The sequence below is a fragment of the Phacochoerus africanus genome, chromosome 4 (genome assembly GCF_016906955.1).
Source record: "Phacochoerus africanus isolate WHEZ1 chromosome 4, ROS_Pafr_v1, whole genome shotgun sequence".
NCBI lineage: Eukaryota > Metazoa > Chordata > Mammalia > Artiodactyla > Suidae > Phacochoerus > Phacochoerus africanus.
In genome coordinates, this window is record NC_062547.1 from 66403033 (window position 1) to 66422713 (window position 19681).

Sequence of the window (19681 nt, forward strand, 5' to 3'; positions counted from 1 at the left end):
TGTGATACACCTAGTTCAACAGAGCTGCTGCCCTTGTAGTTCTGGCGGGGCTCCCGTGGGATGCCAGAGCAGGACTTAGGGCTCATATGTATGAGTGAACAGCCTGGAGGGGGGTGTTGTCTGGATACACTGGGGCTACCTGGAAGTGGAGGCTGTTGGCGGCCGAGACTGCAGCTTGGGTTCTCCATCTGAAAAAGGATCTTTAATGTTTGGCATGGCCATTCTCAGCACACCCTGAGCTGGGCTCCTGTTGCATCTGTCAACATGAAGGCTTGGGAAATGGGGGTGTTGTTCTGTGGAAGGAGGGGGACTGTAATGCACATCCAGTGTCCCTTCCTGGGCCCATCACCCCGCCCCCAGTGAGCAGCTTGCCGCAGGGCTGTTACAAAGGCGTTTAGTTTATTCTCCTCATCAGTATCACTGATATTCTCATGGTTCACATTTCCCAGTGCGGCTCCTCTTCTTACAGTAGTTAATGTGCAATCTCACTTACGGGCCCGGGGAAGGGGGGGCTCGGCCCAGGGCAGGGAGGGTGTTGGCACTCCACGCAGACAGGGCGGGTGGTCTGTCCTGCGTGAAAGAGGTGCAGGTGAATGGGTGGCCGGGGGAGGCCCCCACAGTCTTTTTTTGCGTTGGTCAGTGATTCTCCATTCATGTTCCTTCCTGGCTGCCCAGGGTGGGGGTCGGTCCATGCAGCTCAGGGCTGGGCAGGGTGGGGGAGGAAAGAAGGAAAAGCAGCAGGCCACCCAGAAACAGGGAGGGCAGGGCGGGAGGGGCGCAGGGGTGGCTCCTGGGGTAAGGCACAACCCTGTCTTTGGCTCTCCTGGTGAGGAGTTTCCTCCCCTGCACCCCTGCCCAGCCCCTCTCCCCCTCCTCACCATCCCCAGACCAACAGCCTGGGGAGCCAGGGGAACCTCTGGGGCTCCCTGAAACGAGAGGGCTCCACCACCCAACCCAGTGCTGCAGGGGCTTGGAGGAGGGACAGGGCCCCACCAGAGCACAAGGTGGGGAGGGGCTGGGCAGGGGCCTGCCCAGGACAAGGGGGTGGGGAGGGAGAAGACCCCGGTCCCAGAGAGCTGGCCCCCGCTAAGGCCTGGAAGGAGGGGAGCGCCTGGGGACTCCTGCTTCCTTTTGGGGTCTGGCTGGAGCCCCAGCCCACCCCTTGGCCTTGGTCGGCCCGGCAGCTTGCCAAGTGACCAGGATATTGTGCTTTGGGATCTACGCTGGGGTGGGGTGTCAAGGCTGGGATGTGGGGGCAGTGGAGGTGCGACTAAGGTGCTTGTGCTTTAGCTGGGGGTGTCGACTCCCCCCACACACTCGGGCCCCCCGAGGGCTAAGATGCTGGGACCTGGCTGGGAAAGCAGAGTGCCAGGGCCCCAGCAGGACTGATACCCCATCCCTGCAACAAGCAGATGTCAGGAAGGACCCCCTCCCTGCAGGCTGGCAGGGGCTCCTGGGTGGGTGGGGAGGCCTCCAAGTCAGATTCCAAGGGTCCAGCTGGCCCCCACCCCACCTCCTGGAATCCCCCTGCCTTTGGAGAAGAGAGGCTGCTGGGAGCAATGGGCTGGTCAGACTGGGGAGGAGACAGAGGTGGTGAGAACAAGGGCTAGAGACAAAAATGTGAAACTGCAAGGAAATGACACATGGTGTATGTTGGGGGGCCAGGGCGGGAGTAAAAACAAGAACCTATGTAAAACTAAAAAAAAACAAAAAAACAAAAAACACCCCAAGACCACTCATGGAGCTGGGCAAGGGTAGAAAGAAAGGAATGGTAAAAGACAAATTCTGCAACTGTTAACAATGAAAGCGGGCTGGGCCCTGCCAATAGCTGGGCTCAGCCAACTGGCCCAAACCAAGGACACCTTTTCCAATGTAGCCCTGTGGGGAGGCATTGGGGGTGAAAGGGAGCTGGCCAGACCCACTGGAGCCCAGGCAGAGCGGGGCTGGGGAGGGTGCCCACCTCGGAAACACAGGCCCACACACCACACACATGCGCACATTCAGCCTGCCCCCGGCCCCACCCCCACCCCTGTCCTGCCTTCCACGGCCCCCAGGGACCGAAGGGGACATCAGACACGGTCCCGTTGGTTTGAAAAATAAAAGGAATCTTATACTTCAATATTTCATTAGCTAAAAAAATGTTTTAAAAAGTATGTACAGGGGGTGGGGGCTGGGAGCCCTGCCGTGGGGGGGCGGGGTGGGGGTGGGGAAGGGAGGGAAAGGCAGCAGCCCCCCCCCCCAGCCTGCTCCCCTGGGTTCCACCCCTGGTCCTACTGCCTCTTATATCTTCATTTGTTTAAAAGCAAAACTTCTACACACGCACGCACGCGCGCACACACACATGCACACCCACACGCTTTTGCAAGCCTGGGACACCTCTCCTTCGATCCTCAGAGACCCTGGGTCTCCCCCCTAAAGGCCCCCTGTCACTCAAGACCTGCCCCTCTCAGGCCCCAGAGGACTGGTGGTGGCAAGAGAGGCTGAGGACAGGGTGGGGGAAGAGAAGGGCGCTGGGCCTGCCACCGCCCACCACCTTAGGTCGGTCATGGAATTTCTCTGAGCCTCAGTTTCCTCAGCTGGAAAACAGGCAATCCTCACAGCCTCGCCTGCCCCAGCCCCCAGGCGCAGGGACAGACGAGGGACACAGGAAGGCGCTTTTGGAAACGTGGAAGCACTGGGAGGTGATGGCGGGAGGGGTCCTGAGAACCCGGGGCCCCTCTGAGTCCCAAGGGGCTGCAGTGGAGGTGGAGGCTGAGGGAGGCTCCCACTAGGTGGCCCAGGGCCTGGGAAGGTGGGGGGTCTTCCCAAGCCCCCCAGGCCAGCCCCTCCCTATGCCTGGCCTGGTGAGTGGGGAGACAGCTGCTAAGGGTTAGGAGAGGGGGCGCTAGAGCTCCCCGACTAAGCACATGTGTGCTAGAGAAGGCAACGCAGACCTCGCACTGCCTGCTGTCCTCTCCCAGCCCGCTCCCCGATCTATCGGAGTGGGGTCAGGGGGTGGGACAAGGGAGGCAGAAGGGCCGGGAGCATGCAGCGCCCCCCACGGGTCCTGGGGAAGGACAGACAGTAGCTCGTGACCAAGATGGTGGGTGGGTGTGACAGGAGGGGAGTGTGACAGCCCCGTGGGAGGGTCTGGTGGGGGTTACTGGAGGGCCTCCTCGGCTGAGGGGCCGGCCTCGCCGTCATGGCTGGCTGTCTCGAAGCCGTGCTCCACACCCATCATGTCCGGCTCTATCTTGCCCGTGTAGCTGATGAAGGTGGTATAGGCGTCACCCTCAGCCATGAGCGGCTTGACCTTGGGGATCCAGCTCTTACGCACAACGCGGCGGGCATTGGTGCACATGTCGGCTGCGATGGCGTTCATCTCGCTTTCCTTGAAGTTAGGGGCAAAGTTCTGGCAGTAGTCTGTACAGGCAGAATGGGTAGCTCAGGCTGAGCAGGGCCCTGACCTCCCAACTTGCAGACAGGCACTTGGCCCCGCTGCTCCTGAATGTCCCAAAGACATACACACACATACACATAGAGCATCCCCAAAGCCCTGGGAAGTGAGGGAACTGAGGCCTCGCAGACAGCTTGCTAAACCACATCGGCAGGCCCCAGGCCTGACCCAGCTTGGCCATGTGTGGGGGATGTGTGGATCTGATGCACTTGAAAAATGTTCGTCATTTGCCAAAATTTAAAACCAGGGAGAGTCCACTTAATCTCTAAGCAATCCCAGCCCTCTTCCCAACCAGTCTATATTAAAGCTTAGAAGCCTTAACACCAAGCCCTACTTACCGATCCGTTAGGACCAACACCAGAGAAAAGGACCCAATGCCCGCCCTAGGCCCCCACCCCCACCTCCAGAAGGGTGGACACTCACACTTGACGGCATGGAGGACACGACTGTCCAGTGGCTTGCGGCTGGGGTTGTTACTGGAAGAGCGGATGCCGGTGCCACAGCTGTTGGCCAGTGTGTTCCTGGGCAGGGGAGCATAGGGTGGGGGAGTCAGGCCCCCTGTGGCCGTGGGGGCACGGGACGGCCCCACCTCACCCCCAATCCCTAGGGCTCTGGCGTGAGACTCACCGGTCAAAGAAGGAGGCCAGGAGGCGCCGCAGCAGGACCTTATGCCGCGTGCCTGCGCTGACGTGGCAGTTCATGAGCTGCGCTCTTGTGATGTACACGTTGGTGCCTGGAGGGGGGGCGGGGAGCCAGAGGATGGCCAGGGAGCCCACTCGGCCAGGTGCTGGGCTGGGCCCAACCTAGACCCTCCTTCACAACTCAACCCAGAGTGGCCTCATCAACACTCAGGAAAGGATGGAGACTGTAGCACCACTGTCCATGGGGCACCCACCCTACCTGGCCCTTGCCCACGTAACACCAGCGTCAGAAAAAACAGGCAACAGAGGCTCACATGACATCCTGACTCCAAGGGCCAAATTCAAACCCTGTGAAGCCTCTAACCTATCCCTACATGGCCAACAATGCTGGCCAACAATGCCAGCCAACACTTACACCAACTTCCGGGGTGGAAACCTAGAAGCCAGTCTTGGATTTGTATCAATGCTAGGGGGTGTCACCTGCCCTAGGATGTAGGTGGTGGGCAGCAGGGCTGGGGATGGACTTTTGAGTCTCTTGTTTTTGTTTTGTTTGAGGTTTTTGGGCTGTGCTGCTACATGTGGAAATTCCCAGGCCAGGGACTGAACACACGCCACAGCAATGACAATGAGCCACAGCAGTGATGACACTGGGTCCTTAACTACTAGGTTGCCAGGGAACTCCCGGACCTTGGGTCTGGCTGCCTGAGGTGAGGGGCAGGGAGAATTCAGGGAGGGAGTGAGGCTGACCCACCTGTCACCAGCTCCAGCTTCTCAGAAGGGTCGCCCTCGTCGTAGAGCTTGGGGTGGCAGCGGTTACCGATCTGGTTGATGAGCTCAGCGGGGAGAGATGCCAGGTCCTGTCGTACCCGGATGCGATTCCGGGACTCGGGGGCCACCTGCTCGGGGAGGGCCTCCACCTTCTCAGCTGGGGGGTAGGGGAAAGAGTGGTGTGTTGGGGATGGGGGCAGCAGAGGGAGAGGGGCCAGGCTGGGGTGGGGGGTTGCGGGGCCAGGCAGGTGCCTCACCGGTCTGGCCGACGTTCATCATGCTGTACATGGTGTACATATTGCAGATCTGCCGGTACTGCTCATCTGTGCCCTCCTCGCCCGCGTCCTCCTCCTCGTCCTCCTCATTGTGGTAGGAGCCGGGGCTGTCGCTGGTGTAGGCACTTGAGGTGCCTGGGCTGGTCCGCTCCGACGTGCTGGGCCCACTCACCACTGCCCCTGCTGCTGCCGCTGCCGCCACCGCTGCCGCTCCCCCAGTCGATTGCCCAGCTCCGGCCCCTGCAGCCACCCCAGTGGGCTGTGCAGCTGCCACCACCGGGGGCTGCTGGGGTGCCCGGTTGGCGGCCAGATCTGGCGTGGAAAACTTGGCCATCTTGCGGCTGCCGTTGCTACCACTGCTACCGCCTGCCTCCTTCTGGCCGCTGTCCCACAGCCGCTTGGCCACAGGCGTGCACTGCACAGAGTCCGACTCCTGCTGCTCTGTCTTGACTCGAGACACCAGGGGCAGCGGGGTACCGCAGGCCGGCCAGCTCGACGTCTGCGCCACAGGGCTCTGGGGCTCGGACGAGGGCGCCTCCTCGGCGTGCAGGCCCTGGGAGTCACAGCTAGGGGAGCTCACCTTGAGGAAAAACTCTGTGCCCTTCTCCATGATCTCCTGTATCTGCAGGAAGCCAGCCGTGTACATGAGCAGGAACTGGTCACCCATGTTCATGCTCAGCCGGCCAGTGTAGCAGAAGCTGAGGATCTGCTGGAAGGACTGGGGCTGCACGGCCGCCGGCAGCTCCACCACAGCGCTCCGGCTGCTGTTGAACAGGTCCCGGAAGTAGGAGCTGCTGGCGGCCAGCACAGCCCGATGGGCCTTGAAGGCGTGGCCCTTGACCACCACCGACACATCACAGTACAGGCCCTGCAGCCGCTGCTCGTTGAGGCACTCCAGAATGCTGTTGCCAAAGTTCGGGATCTCCATCTGCAGCGTCTGGGCCATGGCGGCGGCTGCGAAGGGGACAGGGAGAGACAGAAGGACGAGGGTCAGGCAGCAGACTCAGCCCACTGCGGGGGAGACACACGGGCGCTCGGACAGCCACATGGTGGAACTTGCATGACTATAAGGATCCCAGAAGCCAGCCACTCCCGTCCCAGCGTGGCCTTGCCTGTGACAGACTGTCAAATCAGCCAAGTCCACTGTAGGCCAGGGTGGCTGCCTGCTGTCCCTTGCAGAAGGAGTGCAAAGGCATTCTTATGTATATGTGGTTGAATAATACATGAGATGTCACAGTGAGCACCCCATGACTGTTAGCCATCACTAGCACTACACACATAGTGAAGGGCACTGGCATAGGAACGCCAGGAAGGCAGAGTCATCGGATCTTATATGCTGCATTCTCAGTGCTGAGCACATGACCCTCAATCACCGTTTGTTGAATGACAGAATGACAACTCAAAACCCCTGAAACTGTATGGGAACATCACTAGTCATCGGGGGAATCGCAAATCCAAACCACAATGGGACACCATTTCATACCCGCTAGGGTGGGTAGAATAAAAAAGATAAGTAAGTGTTAGTGAGGATGAGAAATGAATGGAAACCCTCCTATGTTACTGGTGGAAATGCAAAGTTGTACAGTCGCTGTGGAAAACGGTTCCTCAGATGTTTAAACATGAAGTTACCATATGACCCAGCAATTCCACTTCTAGGAATTATACCCCAGAAAGGCAAACATATATCCACACATATGCCTGTCCATGAATGTTTATACCAGCACCACCCACAACAGGCAAAAGGTGGAAAAAACCTAAACATCCATCAGCTGATGGATGCATAAACAAAATGTGGTGCATCTACAACAGAATACAATTCAGCCATAAAAAGGAACAAACTACTGACACATGCCACAACTTGAATAAACCTTAAAAAACATGTTAAATCCAAGAAGCCAGACTGAAGGCCCACATATTATACAATCCCATGCTTATGAAATGGCCGGAATATGCAAAGCCATAGAGACAGCAGATTAGTGGCTGCTGGGGGCTGGGAGGATTGGGGGAGTGTGAGCAAATGGGTCAGGGTTTCTTCTTGCCCTAAAGAAAAATGTTCTGAAATTGTGGTGATGGATACACAACTCTGTGAATATGCTAAAAACTACTAAATCTGTACCCTTTAAATGGGTGAACTGCATGATATACGTATCTCCAGAAAGCTGCTCAAAGAAACTTATAGTTTCTTTGTCCAATGTGCAGAATTTGGTATGAGACTTGCCATGTACATTCTTAAGGTGTTTTAAATATTGAACCTGGTGAATGTATTGCCTATTTACAAAAATAAAAAGTATTGGGGTTCCCGTCGTGGTGCGGTGAAAATGAATCCAAGTAGGAACCATGAGGTTGCAGGTTCGATTCCTGGCCTCGCTCAGTGGGTTAGAGATCCAGCGTTGCTGTGAGCTGTGGTGTAGGCCGGAAGCTATAGCTCCAATCCAGCCCCTAGCCTGGGAACCTCCATAGGCCATGGGTGCAGCCCTTAAATGACAAAAGACAAAAAAGCATTTAATAAGAAATAAAGTGTGTGAAATAACACTTTTTTTTTTTTTTTTTGCTTATTAGGGCTGCCCTCGCGGCACATGGAGGTTCCCAGGCTAGGGATCGAATCAGAGCTATAGCTGCCAGCCACAGCCACAGCCACACAGGATCCAAGCTGCGTCTGTGACCTATACCACAGCTCACAGCAACACCAGATCCCCGACCTACTGAACAAGGCCAGGGATAGTACATGCACCCTCTTGGATACTAGTGGGAATGTTTCCACTGAGCCACATGGGGAACCCCAACACCACATTTACGCAAATTAACTTCAAAGTGCTTGAGGGGTGGATAGAGAAAGAAATGTGAATTTAAGGAACTGCCTGAGATCTTGACCTATGAGGTACTACCTGGGGGGCCCTGGCACCTCTCAAAAGTGTGAACCTCTGCATCAGAACCTATTCCATCAGTGCACATTCCAGCCCAGGAGAAGAACTGGTCGGGGGAGACCAGCATGTCCCATGCTCTGGGGGTAATCATAAAAGGGCTATGCGGGAAGACGTGGCTTTACAAGCGCCCCTACTGATAAAAGGGAGTCCCCTGCAATGTTACAGGTATAAAGGGCAGTGGACCTGCATGGGCAGGTAGGGGTGAGAAGAGAGGCCTGAGCAGAGAGCCAGGTGGGTGAGGAAAAAAGAGAAGTCCCTGGGGCAGGAACTACCTAGAGCCCCCGCACCCCCACCCTGTCCTTCCAGGTTAGCTCTCGCAGATCTTCAGTTTTTTACTTTAACAAGTCCAACCTAAGCTGCCTCTGAGGGGTGAGCATGGGGGATGCAGTGGGGACCTGAGCCCTATCTGGGCTCATTCCGAAAGGGCTGCCAGGAGGAACAGAAGGGGCCAGGTGCTCATGGGCTGAGGTGCACTCAGGCCAGGGTGTCTCGGCTCCAGAACAGACTTGCTTTAGGGACCAGGAGCTCCACATCTCTGCTTCTTCCCTTGGAAATTAACACTGTTAAGGCCAACCTGATTCTGCACACTCAACCCATACTCACTGAGCTGCTCCATGTGGGAGACCCTGAGGGAGACGCAGGCCCTATCCCTCCCAGCACCCAGGCTACCACAGGAGCTGACGCCTAACCTTAGTGAGCTCCCTGATTCTTCTCAGCAAGCCAACGGGGTTGATTTCCTACCCCCAAAACTCAGCTGGGAGAGCTGAGTCCATGCAGAAGCTAAGATCTGTCCTAAGATTACACATAAGCAGTAGAGACAAGATTCAAAGCCAGATCTGTCTGACCACTGAAACCCAAGGTTTCCTTCAGCTGTACCCTCTTCCTCTTTATCAAAATCATTGTTACTGCTACGAAAAACAAAAAGGCAATCAGGAGGGGGAGGCAGTGACAGGGAAATCCTAGTTACAAGGCAGCATACAGCTCCCAGGAGCTGGGCCTCTGAGTGAGGAGGCAGGGGAAACTAAGGCATCAAGAGGCAAAGGACAGAGCCCTGACCCGCCTCCCCAGACTGCCAAACCAAAGCCCTTTGGGGTACTGGGGACCAAGTGACCAGGGCCAAGGCAGACAAGGAAGAGGCTGGTTGGCCTCTAGTCCCTGGAGGGGTGCTCTAGACCCATGGCATGAGAGGTTCACAACCCCTAGGAAGTGGACCAAGGCAGGAGAGGCATACAGCAGAGCTAGAGCCACACCCACAGCATATGGTAGTTCCCAGGCTAGGGGTCGAATGGCAGCTATAGCTGCCTGCCTACACCACAGTCATAGCAATGTCTGCGACCTACACCATAGCTCAATACAATGCTGGATCCTTAACCCACTAAGCAAGGCCAGGATCAAACCCGTGTCCTCATGGATACTAGTTGGGTTTGTTACTGCTAAGCCATGACAGAGACTTCTAAACCTGGGTTCTGCTGCAACAGCCCCATCATCCTGAGGCTGTGTGACCTCAGGCCAGCCCCTCACCTCTCTGTGCCTCAGTCTGTTCATCTGTAAAATGGGGAGGTATTTACTCACCCCCACCCCACCCCAATGGACTGCAAGGTGCTGGGGACACAGCCCTGAAGAGGGCTGGCTATGCCTGTATGGAGCTCACTGCCCAGTGGGGAGACACAGGGGGTGATTTAATTTCAGGTGAGGTGACTGTGTCTCTGGAAGTCAGCACAGTGTGAGGGACAAGCAGGCCCTGGCCCAGTGAGGATGAACATTTGAGTGAACAATGGAGAGCCTGGAGCAAGAGAGCCTGGGGCCCAGACCAGTTTTGGGAGAATTCCCACAGAGGGTGGTGACTGTCTCAGGAGTGAGCCTTTATGGGCAGGCAGGGCATCATTTTATTTATTTATTTATTTTTTCTTTTTGCTATTTATTGGGCCGCTCCCGCGGCATATGGAGGTTCCCAGGTTAGGGGTCCAATCGGAGCTGTAGCCACTGGCCTACGCCAGAGCCACAGCAACGCGGGATCCGAGCTGGGTCTGCGACCTACACCACAGGTCACGGCAACGCCGGATCGTTAACCCACTGAGCAAGGGCAGGGACTGAACCCGCAACCTCATGCATGGTTCCTAGTCGGATTCGTTAACCACTGCGCCACGACGGGAACTCCCCAGGGCATCGTTTTAAAAGCCACATATTCAGTTTTTGTTTTTGGCCACATACTCCTCCCAATTTGGCACATCAGCCTGCCCATCTTCTGGGATCCCCCTGATCCCCCAGGATGGGAGGGGAAGCCCCCAGCCCCACAGGAGACCTTTCCAGCATCACTACTCCTGGTCCTGGATGACAGTGGGTTTCCTGATGAGGTGCAAGGGTGCGACATTAGGTTTCCATGGCCTCTCAACAGTCACTCAACAAATATTTGCCAAGCGCCTGCCTGGGGCAGGAAATGCCAGAAGCCTGGGGCGGGAAACAACTAATTCAGGAGCCCAGACAGAGGCATCCTGGGTCACACAGATTAACAAGCTGTAGGTCCAGGCCTCTGACTTCACTCAGAAGAGGGAACACTGGAGTTGAGATCTGGGGGCACAAGGTGGTGGAGGTGTGTGCGTAGGGGTGACCTCACCAGGCAGCAAGTGGGCTGGGAGCCTCACCTTCCAGGCACAAGGAAGGTGTGCAGGACCTCGAGGGAGAAGCAAGCAAGCAAGGCCCGTCCAGAAAGTGAAAGGAGAGGCTGACTCTGGGCTGCATCTTTAGTTGGCTTCTCTCCTTCGGGGGATCACACCCACAGTCCCGGGGCTCTGCTTTGGATTGAAAGGTATGTTTCCCACCCCAATTCATATGTTGAAGGCCTAATCCCCAGTGTAGCTGTATTTGGAGATAGGATCCTACTTGAAGGTAATTAAGGCTAAATGGGATCATAAAGGTGGGGCCTGGATCCAACAGAACTCCTGGTCCTTCTAAGAGGAAGAGAGATTTCATAGGGAAGGCCATGTGAGCACACTAGAACCCAACCAGAACCTGATCACGCTAGCATCTTGGACTTCCAGCCTCAAGAGCAGTGAGGAAGTAAGTGTCTCCTGCTTAGGCTGCCTCACCTAAGGTATCTTGTTACAGCGGCCTAGGCAGACTAAGATGGACTCCAAACACCACCTACTCACACCGCAACTTTTTCCTGGAGGCCCAGGCCTGGACCTCCCTGTGGACCGCAGGCTTGCACACGACCCAGATGCCAACACAAAGCATCCTCAGCTCATCTCCTGCACCCCCACTAAGGCTGCTCTGGCCGCAGCTTGCACCAGCCCCAGCCCCAGCCCTCCACACTTGGGTCAAGATCTTTGAATTCACACCCCTGACTCCTTCAAAACCATTTCTCACCACTGGGGCCCCACAAAGTATAAGGGGCCCTGTACGTTAGAGGGTCTGCTCTTGGACCTCCTAGAATGCAGGCTTCGAGATGGCCATGTCCCCACGCACACTCCTGGCCACCCATCTCAAATTTCCAAAGACAGAGCCCTTCCCAACCCTGGCTGCTTCTCCTGCTTGATTTTTTCCTCCTGGGCACTTCCCACCACCTACCAACTAGATGTGTCCTTGGCTTTGTGTCAGCTCTACCAGGGCAGGGCGTCTGCCTGTCTGGTTCACACTGCTGTGTCCTCTGTTGTTTGTGGAATGAACAGAACGAACGGAAAATTATTTCCATTACTTCCAACCAAACCCCCTCTTTTCATCACATTGTGACTAGAATGGAGTGGGGCCCAGAAGAGATTTCTCAGGCTGGGCAGGGGTGCCACTCTCACTGCAGTGGGGGCTGCTGGGGCCAATGTGGAGGGTGCCATGCAGTCAGGCACCCTCCTCTGGCAGCTGCGCCGGGTGTGTGGCCAGCTGTCAGGGTCCCACTTGGGGTTCAATGTAACTGAACTCTGGATTCCCAGTGATGGCTCCCATAGCCGCCAGATCCCATCAGGGTGCAGCAGGCTTAAAACAGAGGTGCTTGTGTGCCAGTGCAATTCCTGGGAGTAAAAACTGCCAGCTCTCTGGGAAGGGAGCTCTGAAGTTCCGAGCCAACAGAGTGTGGGGAGAGATCTGCGCCTGCCTCACCCAGGGCTGTCTGCCTGACTTTCCAGGGAAGTGGTGCGCTGCCTACTGACATGTAAGTCAGTTAATGGCCCTGGAAAGCCCTGCGATCTGTCACCCAGCTCAGCATGAGGTCAGAGTGACAGCTGGGGGCAAGAAAGTGATACACACGCACACACACACACACCCATGATGCTTGGGGTACATTCCTGGCACAAAGCCACTTAGACCCTCTACAGGGGCTGAATCTGAAGACAGCTTAAGCCAACATTAGCTAGTGAAGAACAAGGTGACACCTGACTGTACAGATCCTTTTGTTAAGTATCTACACATTTCTTTTTCTTCCCTCTGAAAAGCTCCCAGTAACTCCACAGTGGGTGATGGGATTAGCGACCGTAGCTGGCAGGGACATTGCCCCTACTGTGCACCAGTACCTGGTGAGGGCTTAATTATCCCCCTCGCCAATTTCTGAGGAAGAAATGGGTCTTCCTGCCATTTTACAGGTGCAGTGAGCGAGGCACAGGATGGCATGCAGGCTGCCTGGTTCCAGTCCAAGAATCAGGAGATAGCAGCAGCTGAGGCTTTGCTGACCAGGCTGAACTCGTCCTCTGCATGGTCCTGTAGCTCCCCACGGCAGGCAGCCACCACAGGTGGACTCAGTTCGTGACTGGGCAAACCGGGACTCAAAGAGGCCAGGGCTGAGAAGGGAAGCCACGACAGGCCGAGGCCAGAGCATGGGTCTGCTGCCCACCTGAGGGTTCAGGGTGCTGCTCTTTCTGCTCCCCCATCCCCTCCCGCCCCAGGAAGCCTTCTTCCTTGGCCCAGCCTCCCCCAGCTATTCTCCAGTCTTCCTCCCCTCACTGCCACCTCCGGGAATGAGCAGTCTAGCCTGCTGCCTCTCCTTCTCCCTCCTCCCACTCTCTCTTAGCAGTCCTGGGCAATCTGGCCTCCACTGCCTCCGCCTGCAGCAGCTCTTCTCGGAGAACCCAGCCAGGCTCCACCCCACCCCCCAACTCTGACCACAAGCCCACCCTCTGAGTTACATCACACTTCTGGAGGGCCTTCAGACCCCAAGGACACAGGGTGGAGGTTCACAAAGGGTAGAGGGAATGTCAAGTGCAAAGGTCCTGAGGTGACATTGGAGAGGCTAACACAAAGGCGGTGGGCGGGCCTCCTGCTAGGATGGAGTGGGCTCAGAGGACAGAAGAATCAGAAACTTGTTCTACTAGGTTCAAATATCCCTTACAAAGCTTCCTGATTAGAATTAGAATTCCCTTCCTCTACGCTCCCAGGAAACCTTTATCTCTAGCAATGCTTGCTGCTTGAGCCCTCATTAGTCTTTTTCAACTGTAAAATGGGCTAATAGCAGGAGCCACCTCACAAGATGGTTTTAAGGATTAAACCGCTAGTGCTGGCTTTGTAGTCAGTGCCAGCTACTATTATTAGTATGTCCCCCTCAGTCAGAGGCATCTTATACCTCTCTCCAGCTCCCAGAACCTTACGCCATTTCAGGAACTATCAGGCAGTACTTAACGAGGGCTCGGGAGACCCCGGTGCTTTCACAGCATCATCTGATCACATCCCAGACACTAACCTCTCAAGTAACCCTCACGATTACCATGCAGCAGGGAACCCCAACTGCAGCACCTCTGCCAGTGGACCCAGATCATTCTCTATGGTGGGGGGCTGCCCTGTGCATTATACGATATTGAGCAGCATCCTTGGCCTCTACTCCCCAGCACTAGCGGCGACAAACAACATGTCTCCAGACATTTTCCAAGTATCTCCAGAGGAGGGCAGAATCAATCTGCTTGAGAACTACCACCATGCCTGCTTGCCCCCATTTAACAGGTGAGGAAACTGAGGTGCTGAGGTCATGACTTTTTTTGTTGTTGTTTTGTTTTTTCAAGCCGCACCCAAGGCATATGGAGGTTCCCAGGTTAGGGGTTGAATCAGAACTGTAGCTGCTGGCCTACGCCACAGCCACAGCCACACCGGATCCAAGCCCCATCTGCGAGCTACACCACAGCTCATGGCAACGCTGGATCCTTAACCCACTGATCAAGGCCAGGGGTCAAACCCGCATCCTCATGGACACCAGTTAGATTCGTTTCCGCTGTGCCACAATGGGAACTCCCAAGGTCACGACCTTTGCGCAAGGTCTTGGGGTTAAGCAAGGTGGTGCTGATGGTGGGTTCTGACTCCACTGAGCCTTGATCACTCACCCCCCCCCTTTTTTTTTAAAGGGTCGCGCCCTTGACATATGGAAGTTCCCAGGCTAGGGGTCAAATGAGAGCTGAGCTGCCGGCCTACGCCACAGCCTCAGCAACACCAGGTCCAGGGTACTTTCTGCGACCTTCACCACAGCTCACGGCAATGCCAGATCCTTAACCCACTGAGCGGGACCAGGAATGGAACCTGTGTCCTCCCGGATACTAGCTGACTTCATTACTGATGAGCCACAACAAGAACTCCTGACTGCTCATCTTTACTCACCCTCTGCTATTCAGTCACAGTCCTCACAGAAGGCACTGGGGTCTCTAAGAATGCTGAGACCTTCGAAGCCTGTCTATCCTGACAAGGTAGGATAGGATCGGGGGGGTGGGCAATGACCACAACCAGACTTTGGACACAACATGCCAGCCACCTCCTCAGTCCCACCTTGCAGCCTCTCTGGCTCAGAAGGCTCTCCACAAGGAAAAGAGGCGTGACACTCTCAGCCAAGGAGACCCAGGAGCAGAGGCAGGGAGGCAGCCTGCCTGCTCATGTTAGGCATAGGCTTAAATGAGTTAAAAATGTGTGAAAGTGCTTAGAGAAGCTTGGCACCCAGGAAAGGGAACAGGGGTGAAGACAGGCAGGGAAGGCCCAAGAGAAGGAAGCAGAGGCTGGTGCAAACACCATCTCTGTCTTCAAGGCCAGCTCACCACAGCTTCAAATGTAGCAAGCCCCACCTGAACCTGGCAGGCCTTCCTCCATCAAGGGCTCTGGCAATGACACTGATGAACTGGGTTAGATCTCGCTGGACCAACCTGCCACACTCTCCAGGCTGACTTTGGCAATGGATCCTGCAAAATTGACCAAAACTCATCTCCTTGCAGCCCTGCTCAAGAACCTACTGGGGCTCCCCACTGCCTGGGTGGGGCACCAGATTTTAAAAGGTCTTTGAAGCAGGCCAAGAGGTTTGTACTTGCATCTGTGGGCCATTGCGGGGGTGGGATGGGGTGGGGTGGGGTCCAGAGGACCCTGAGATCAGGTGCTTCCTTTCTGGGAATGGCACCAAGGGTCTCTGACTCCACACCACGGTCATCCTTCACTCCTTCCCTCATGAAGACAGGATGTTTAGAGCACTTAGCAGGAGGCTGGCACATGCTCAATAAAGGCTTTCAATGTGCTGTCCCGTCTGCCTAGAACATTCGCCCCTCCCTGCCCCAGCTCCCCCAAGCAGCCTGATTTCTTATTATTCAGAGCTCAGTTTGCCTGGAAACCTTCCCTGACTGCCCAGTCTAATGCTTTCCACTTGCCCCAGCACCATCGCTATATTTCATGTCCATGAACGAAAGGGATAACAGAAATGATCTTGATCATATGTTTGTCTGAGATCGGTCACCTTCACTCAAACAAACCTTGCTGAGAAGCTCTGAGATCTGTTATTCAGGGCTGCTCTCCAGGCCCCAGAAGGGAGCTGGCACCCTCGTGAAATAAAACTGTTCCAAGAGTCCCTTTACTTGTTGCTCTCGCCTGCCAGGCTATTTTGGCCTCCTCTGGTGTCCCAGGTCTGTGCACCCTAAATCCTCATAGAAAAGCAATGATTAAGAGTGCTTTCTCCAGCTCTAGGCACAGGCTCTGACCCACCACCCCCTTCTCTGCCACCCACACACAGTCACCAACTCCCACCAGTCTCTGCCCTCGTTCCGGCTATGACCAGAGGTGGCTATCCCTGCCTTTAGTACTCAGCCCAGAGCCCTGCGGAGGCCCCAGCCTGTGCCAGGGCAGCCAGCCTCAGCCCAGCCAGGCAGGGATAAGGCTTTTTTACATGGGGCTGCTGGCCCAGTTTCTACCCTTCCCAGAACCAGGAGGCCAGCCAAAGGAGGGGAGGAGGGCCCAGGTGGGGGCAGTTCTAGGAAGCATGAGGAGACTAGGGGAAGGGAGGGAATGAGGTACAGGCCGTCATTAAACCCCTGATCTGGCTGATACCGCTCAACCCAGCAGTTTGCGGTTCCTGCCTCAGGTGCTAAGGATCCCAAATCAACTGCTCATGGGACATGTTGGTAATAGCCATGTGATCACCCTGGGGAGAAAGAACAAAAGTGGAGGTGGGTCAGACTGGGGACCAAAGTAAGGAAAAGACAAACCAGGAAAAAAGCAAAATCCAGCTCCAGAGCAAGCCCCCTCCTCTTAACCACCTCCCCCTGCTAGCCCACAGGTCCGTGACCCCTAACCTCCTGGAAAGAAGCTTCCACTGACCTGGCTTCCTCGGACACCGGGAAAACTCTGTCCGCAAGGGTACTGACCCATATCTTGGGAAGAGGCAAGGAGAGTCCTGGGCAGAGAGTGCCCCCCAGGGAATCCGGAATAGTGGGGAGCTCTTGCGGTCATGCCTTTCAAAGGCCAGCTCCATACGACTGTGGGTTGGGGCTGAGGATCAGTCAATCCCAGTCTGCCACTGTCCAGCTGTGTGACCTGGGACAAGCCCCAGCTTCCTCCCTTTTACCACAGAGAAGGCCCAAGCTGAACCTGGTGGTGTGAGCAATCAATGAGCTCATCTAACCAGCAAGCTCACTGCAGGGCCTGGACAAGGAGAGCACTCCAGAGGCAGAGCCCTGGGATCAGTAGCACCAAAGTCCGGGGCCTGGACAAGGAGAGCACTCCAGAGGCAGAGCCCTGGGATCAGTAGCACCAAAGGCCAGGGCCTGGGTGTAGGGGCCTGTTTTGATCCCTCTCAGTGACCTGCCTTCACCCCATCAGGAGCCTCTGAGACACAATGAACTGAGCTTTATATGCTCACCTTCTAGTAAGACACTTGAGAGAATGTGGGGTACTGTGAGGTCCCAACTCCTAGGCTTGAGGGCCCCAAGGTGGGGAAAGAATCTAAGATCCTAAGGTGTTCAGATAACGGGGGTGGGGGTGTGTGTGCTGGGCTGCCTCCATGAAGATATACCGGTTAGAGGTGTACAAGAGGGTGATAAACAATATGGGCAAGCTAGGTGTTCCAGACTATTTCCCAAGAATCCCACACAAACACCCTCCTGGCAGGCTCAAACTCTGGAACAGCCCGCAGAGGCTTGCCCAAAGGGTAGGTCGGGACCTAGAACCTGATAAATAGAGATGAGAGGTGTGAGAAAGAGTAAACACTTCAGGTTTGACTCCAACTTAACATCTGGCCGACAAAGGGGGGCACACCTTGGCACGTGCCTTTTGATCACAGTACTTTCTCCGAACTTGCTCATACACCCCCACAAGCCTACTTAGTCCAAAGGCTCTGCCTCTCCCTCCCAAAGCTCCTACAGTAGTTCCTCAACCTACCTGATCGCCCCCGTATCCGGCCCTCGCCACCCCTCCAACGCTCCCAGCACTAACCTCATGTGACCCCTGCAAACATCTCTGGGATCTCCTAACCGCCCCCACCCGAACTAACTCCGCCCACACCCACCCAGCTCCACTTCCTGGGCTTCTCCTCAGCCGCCCCCAAGCCTGTATGTAACCTGACCCACCTCCTCCGGCGCCCCGACAGTACCTGCAAGCCCGGCCCCTCCCCGCCCCCCTCGAGGCCGTTTCCCTCCAGCCAAGCCGCTTTCCCTTCCTCCCCCATTCCGCCGGCCCAAAGACCGACTCCTCCTCCCCCTCCCCCTCCGGCCTCCACGGGAGCCTCTTCACTTTTCCTCCTCCTGCCCTCCCTCCAACTTCCTGGGCCCCTAGCCACCTGCCCCGGCCTGGCCTCACGCCTCTCTGGCCGGGAATAGGGGGAGGTCTGGGCCCGATCCCGACGCCCGCAAGCCCCGCGGTCCCGCGCGGGGCTGAACGCTCGAAGCCGCTCGCGGGGGCCGGGACTCCCCACACTCGCCGGCTGGGGCATAGTGCAGGCTACTGGCCAGGTTCCTGGTTGGAGGAGGCCCCCATGTCTTCCCTCCCCTCGCCCCTTAGCCAGACCTCGGATGCCCTCGGGCCGCCCCGGCAAGAGGAGGCCGGAACCGGGCCTGGGGCGGGCCGTCTCACCTGCGCCGTGGCCGCGCTCCGGGGGCTCCCGGCAGGCTCCGCAGCGGCGGCTGGGGCCGGGCCTGGGCCCGGGGCGCGCCCCCCTGCGCCGGGGCCTCGGCCTCCGCCTCCGCGGCCTCCGCGGCCTCCGCCTCAGCAGCAGCGGCAGCCGCGGCGGCCATTCATTGTGGGCCAGGCCGCCCCAGCCGAGCGCCGAGCGAGCGCAAGGCGCGCCGCCGCCGCAGACCGGCCGGGGAGGAGCGGCCTGGCCCCGCCCGCGCACCGCCCCCCAAACCCGCCCCCCCCGAGGCTAGGCCAGCCGAGCACCGAGAGCACACCCCTTCTTTTCTCAGTCTCCTCCCTCCGCCGCCTGGACTCAGCGCCTGGACCTCGGCCCTGCTGGAGAGTTCCAGTCCCCACCCCGTCACCTTCTAGTCCCACAACCTAAAGCAAGTCGGTTTCCCTTCGGAACTTTAGTTTCCTGTAAAAACGCAAACAATAATGTGTGCTGTTTGTGTCAGGCACTGTTTTGTGTTCTTTATGGGATTATCTCGTTTAAACTTCACATTAACATCTTTAGATAGGAATTATTTACACACACACACACACACACACACACACACTTTCAAAAAATAAGAAAGCACAGAGAAACGAAGAAACCTCCTCAGGATCACTCAGGAAGGAAGTGGTGGCGGGTTCCAGGATTCAAACCGAGGCTCAAGAAGAGACAATAAAAGTTAATACTTGGAGTTCCCTTGTGGCACAACGTGTTAAGTATCCGGTGTTGTCACTGCAGCGGCCCGGATCAAGTTCAGTCCCTGGGCTGGGAACTTCCACATGCCACAGGCATGGCAGAACAAATATTTTATGATGCTTATGCGATGCCACGTTCCATTCTAAGCATTTCACTCATTTAATTCTCGTCACAACTCAATAATGAAAGTTTAAAAGTTCTGCCCATTTTGCAAATGTGTAAACATAAGCAGAGAACATTAAGAACAAGTAGCAGGATGAGCTGGGGAATACAAGCCACTATGCCCTCCTTTCCTACACCACTTAGAACCTACTGAAGGTTTACTATGTGAGAGGGACTACTTTGCACATTTTCCAATGTCGTTTAATTTTTGCTCTATAGGATTCTTCTCTAACAGGTAAGGAAAGTGAGTATAATTTAAATAAAGTGCCAAGAGCATGTGGTAGGACTGAGTTTCAAACGCAGTAAATCTGTTTTCAGAGCCTGAGTTATTCCTGCAGGATGCCCTGAAAATAATGTGCTTAAAACCCAGCAAACAGGAGACGATCAATAGGTGTTGGATTTCCGCTTATCGCCCCTTTTCTGAGCCTCATCCTCCTCATCCGAGAAATGGGGCTAGTGACGTA

The 19681-nt window shown here is 56.1% G+C and overlaps 1 protein-coding gene across 1 annotated transcript; it reads right to left on the bottom strand.

Moving 5' to 3' along the window:
- Positions 1 to 380: 380 nt before the first annotated feature.
- NACC1 (nucleus accumbens associated 1) lies at positions 381 to 18406 on the bottom strand. The gene is made up of 6 exons (XM_047776885.1): positions 18323 to 18406; positions 5103 to 6074; positions 4829 to 5002; positions 4064 to 4169; positions 3860 to 3957; positions 381 to 3402 (listed from the first exon to the last, which is right to left on the bottom strand). Exons 2-6 carry the CDS (start codon positions 6064 to 6066, stop codon positions 3140 to 3142), a joined length of 1605 nt encoding a protein of 534 aa, XP_047632841.1. The 5' UTR covers positions 6067 to 6074; positions 18323 to 18406; the 3' UTR covers positions 381 to 3139.
- Positions 18407 to 19681: the final 1275 nt, after the last annotated feature.

What these genes read in the sequence shown, in the direction of transcription:
- NACC1 (XM_047776885.1), bottom strand. Translation starts at nt 6,066, where the DNA reads ATGGCCCAGACGCTGCAGATGGAGATCCCGAACTTTGGCAACAGCATT. An exon ending in GAAGCTGGAGCTGGTGACAG is followed by an intron (nt 4,170 to 4,828) that starts GTGGGTCAGCCT and finishes CCCCCCCTCCAG; the next exon opens with GCACCAACGTGTACATCACA. An exon ending in TGTCCTCCATGCCGTCAAGT is followed by an intron (nt 3,403 to 3,859) that starts GTGAGTGTCCAC and finishes CTGCCTGTACAG; the next exon opens with ACTACTGCCAGAACTTTGCC.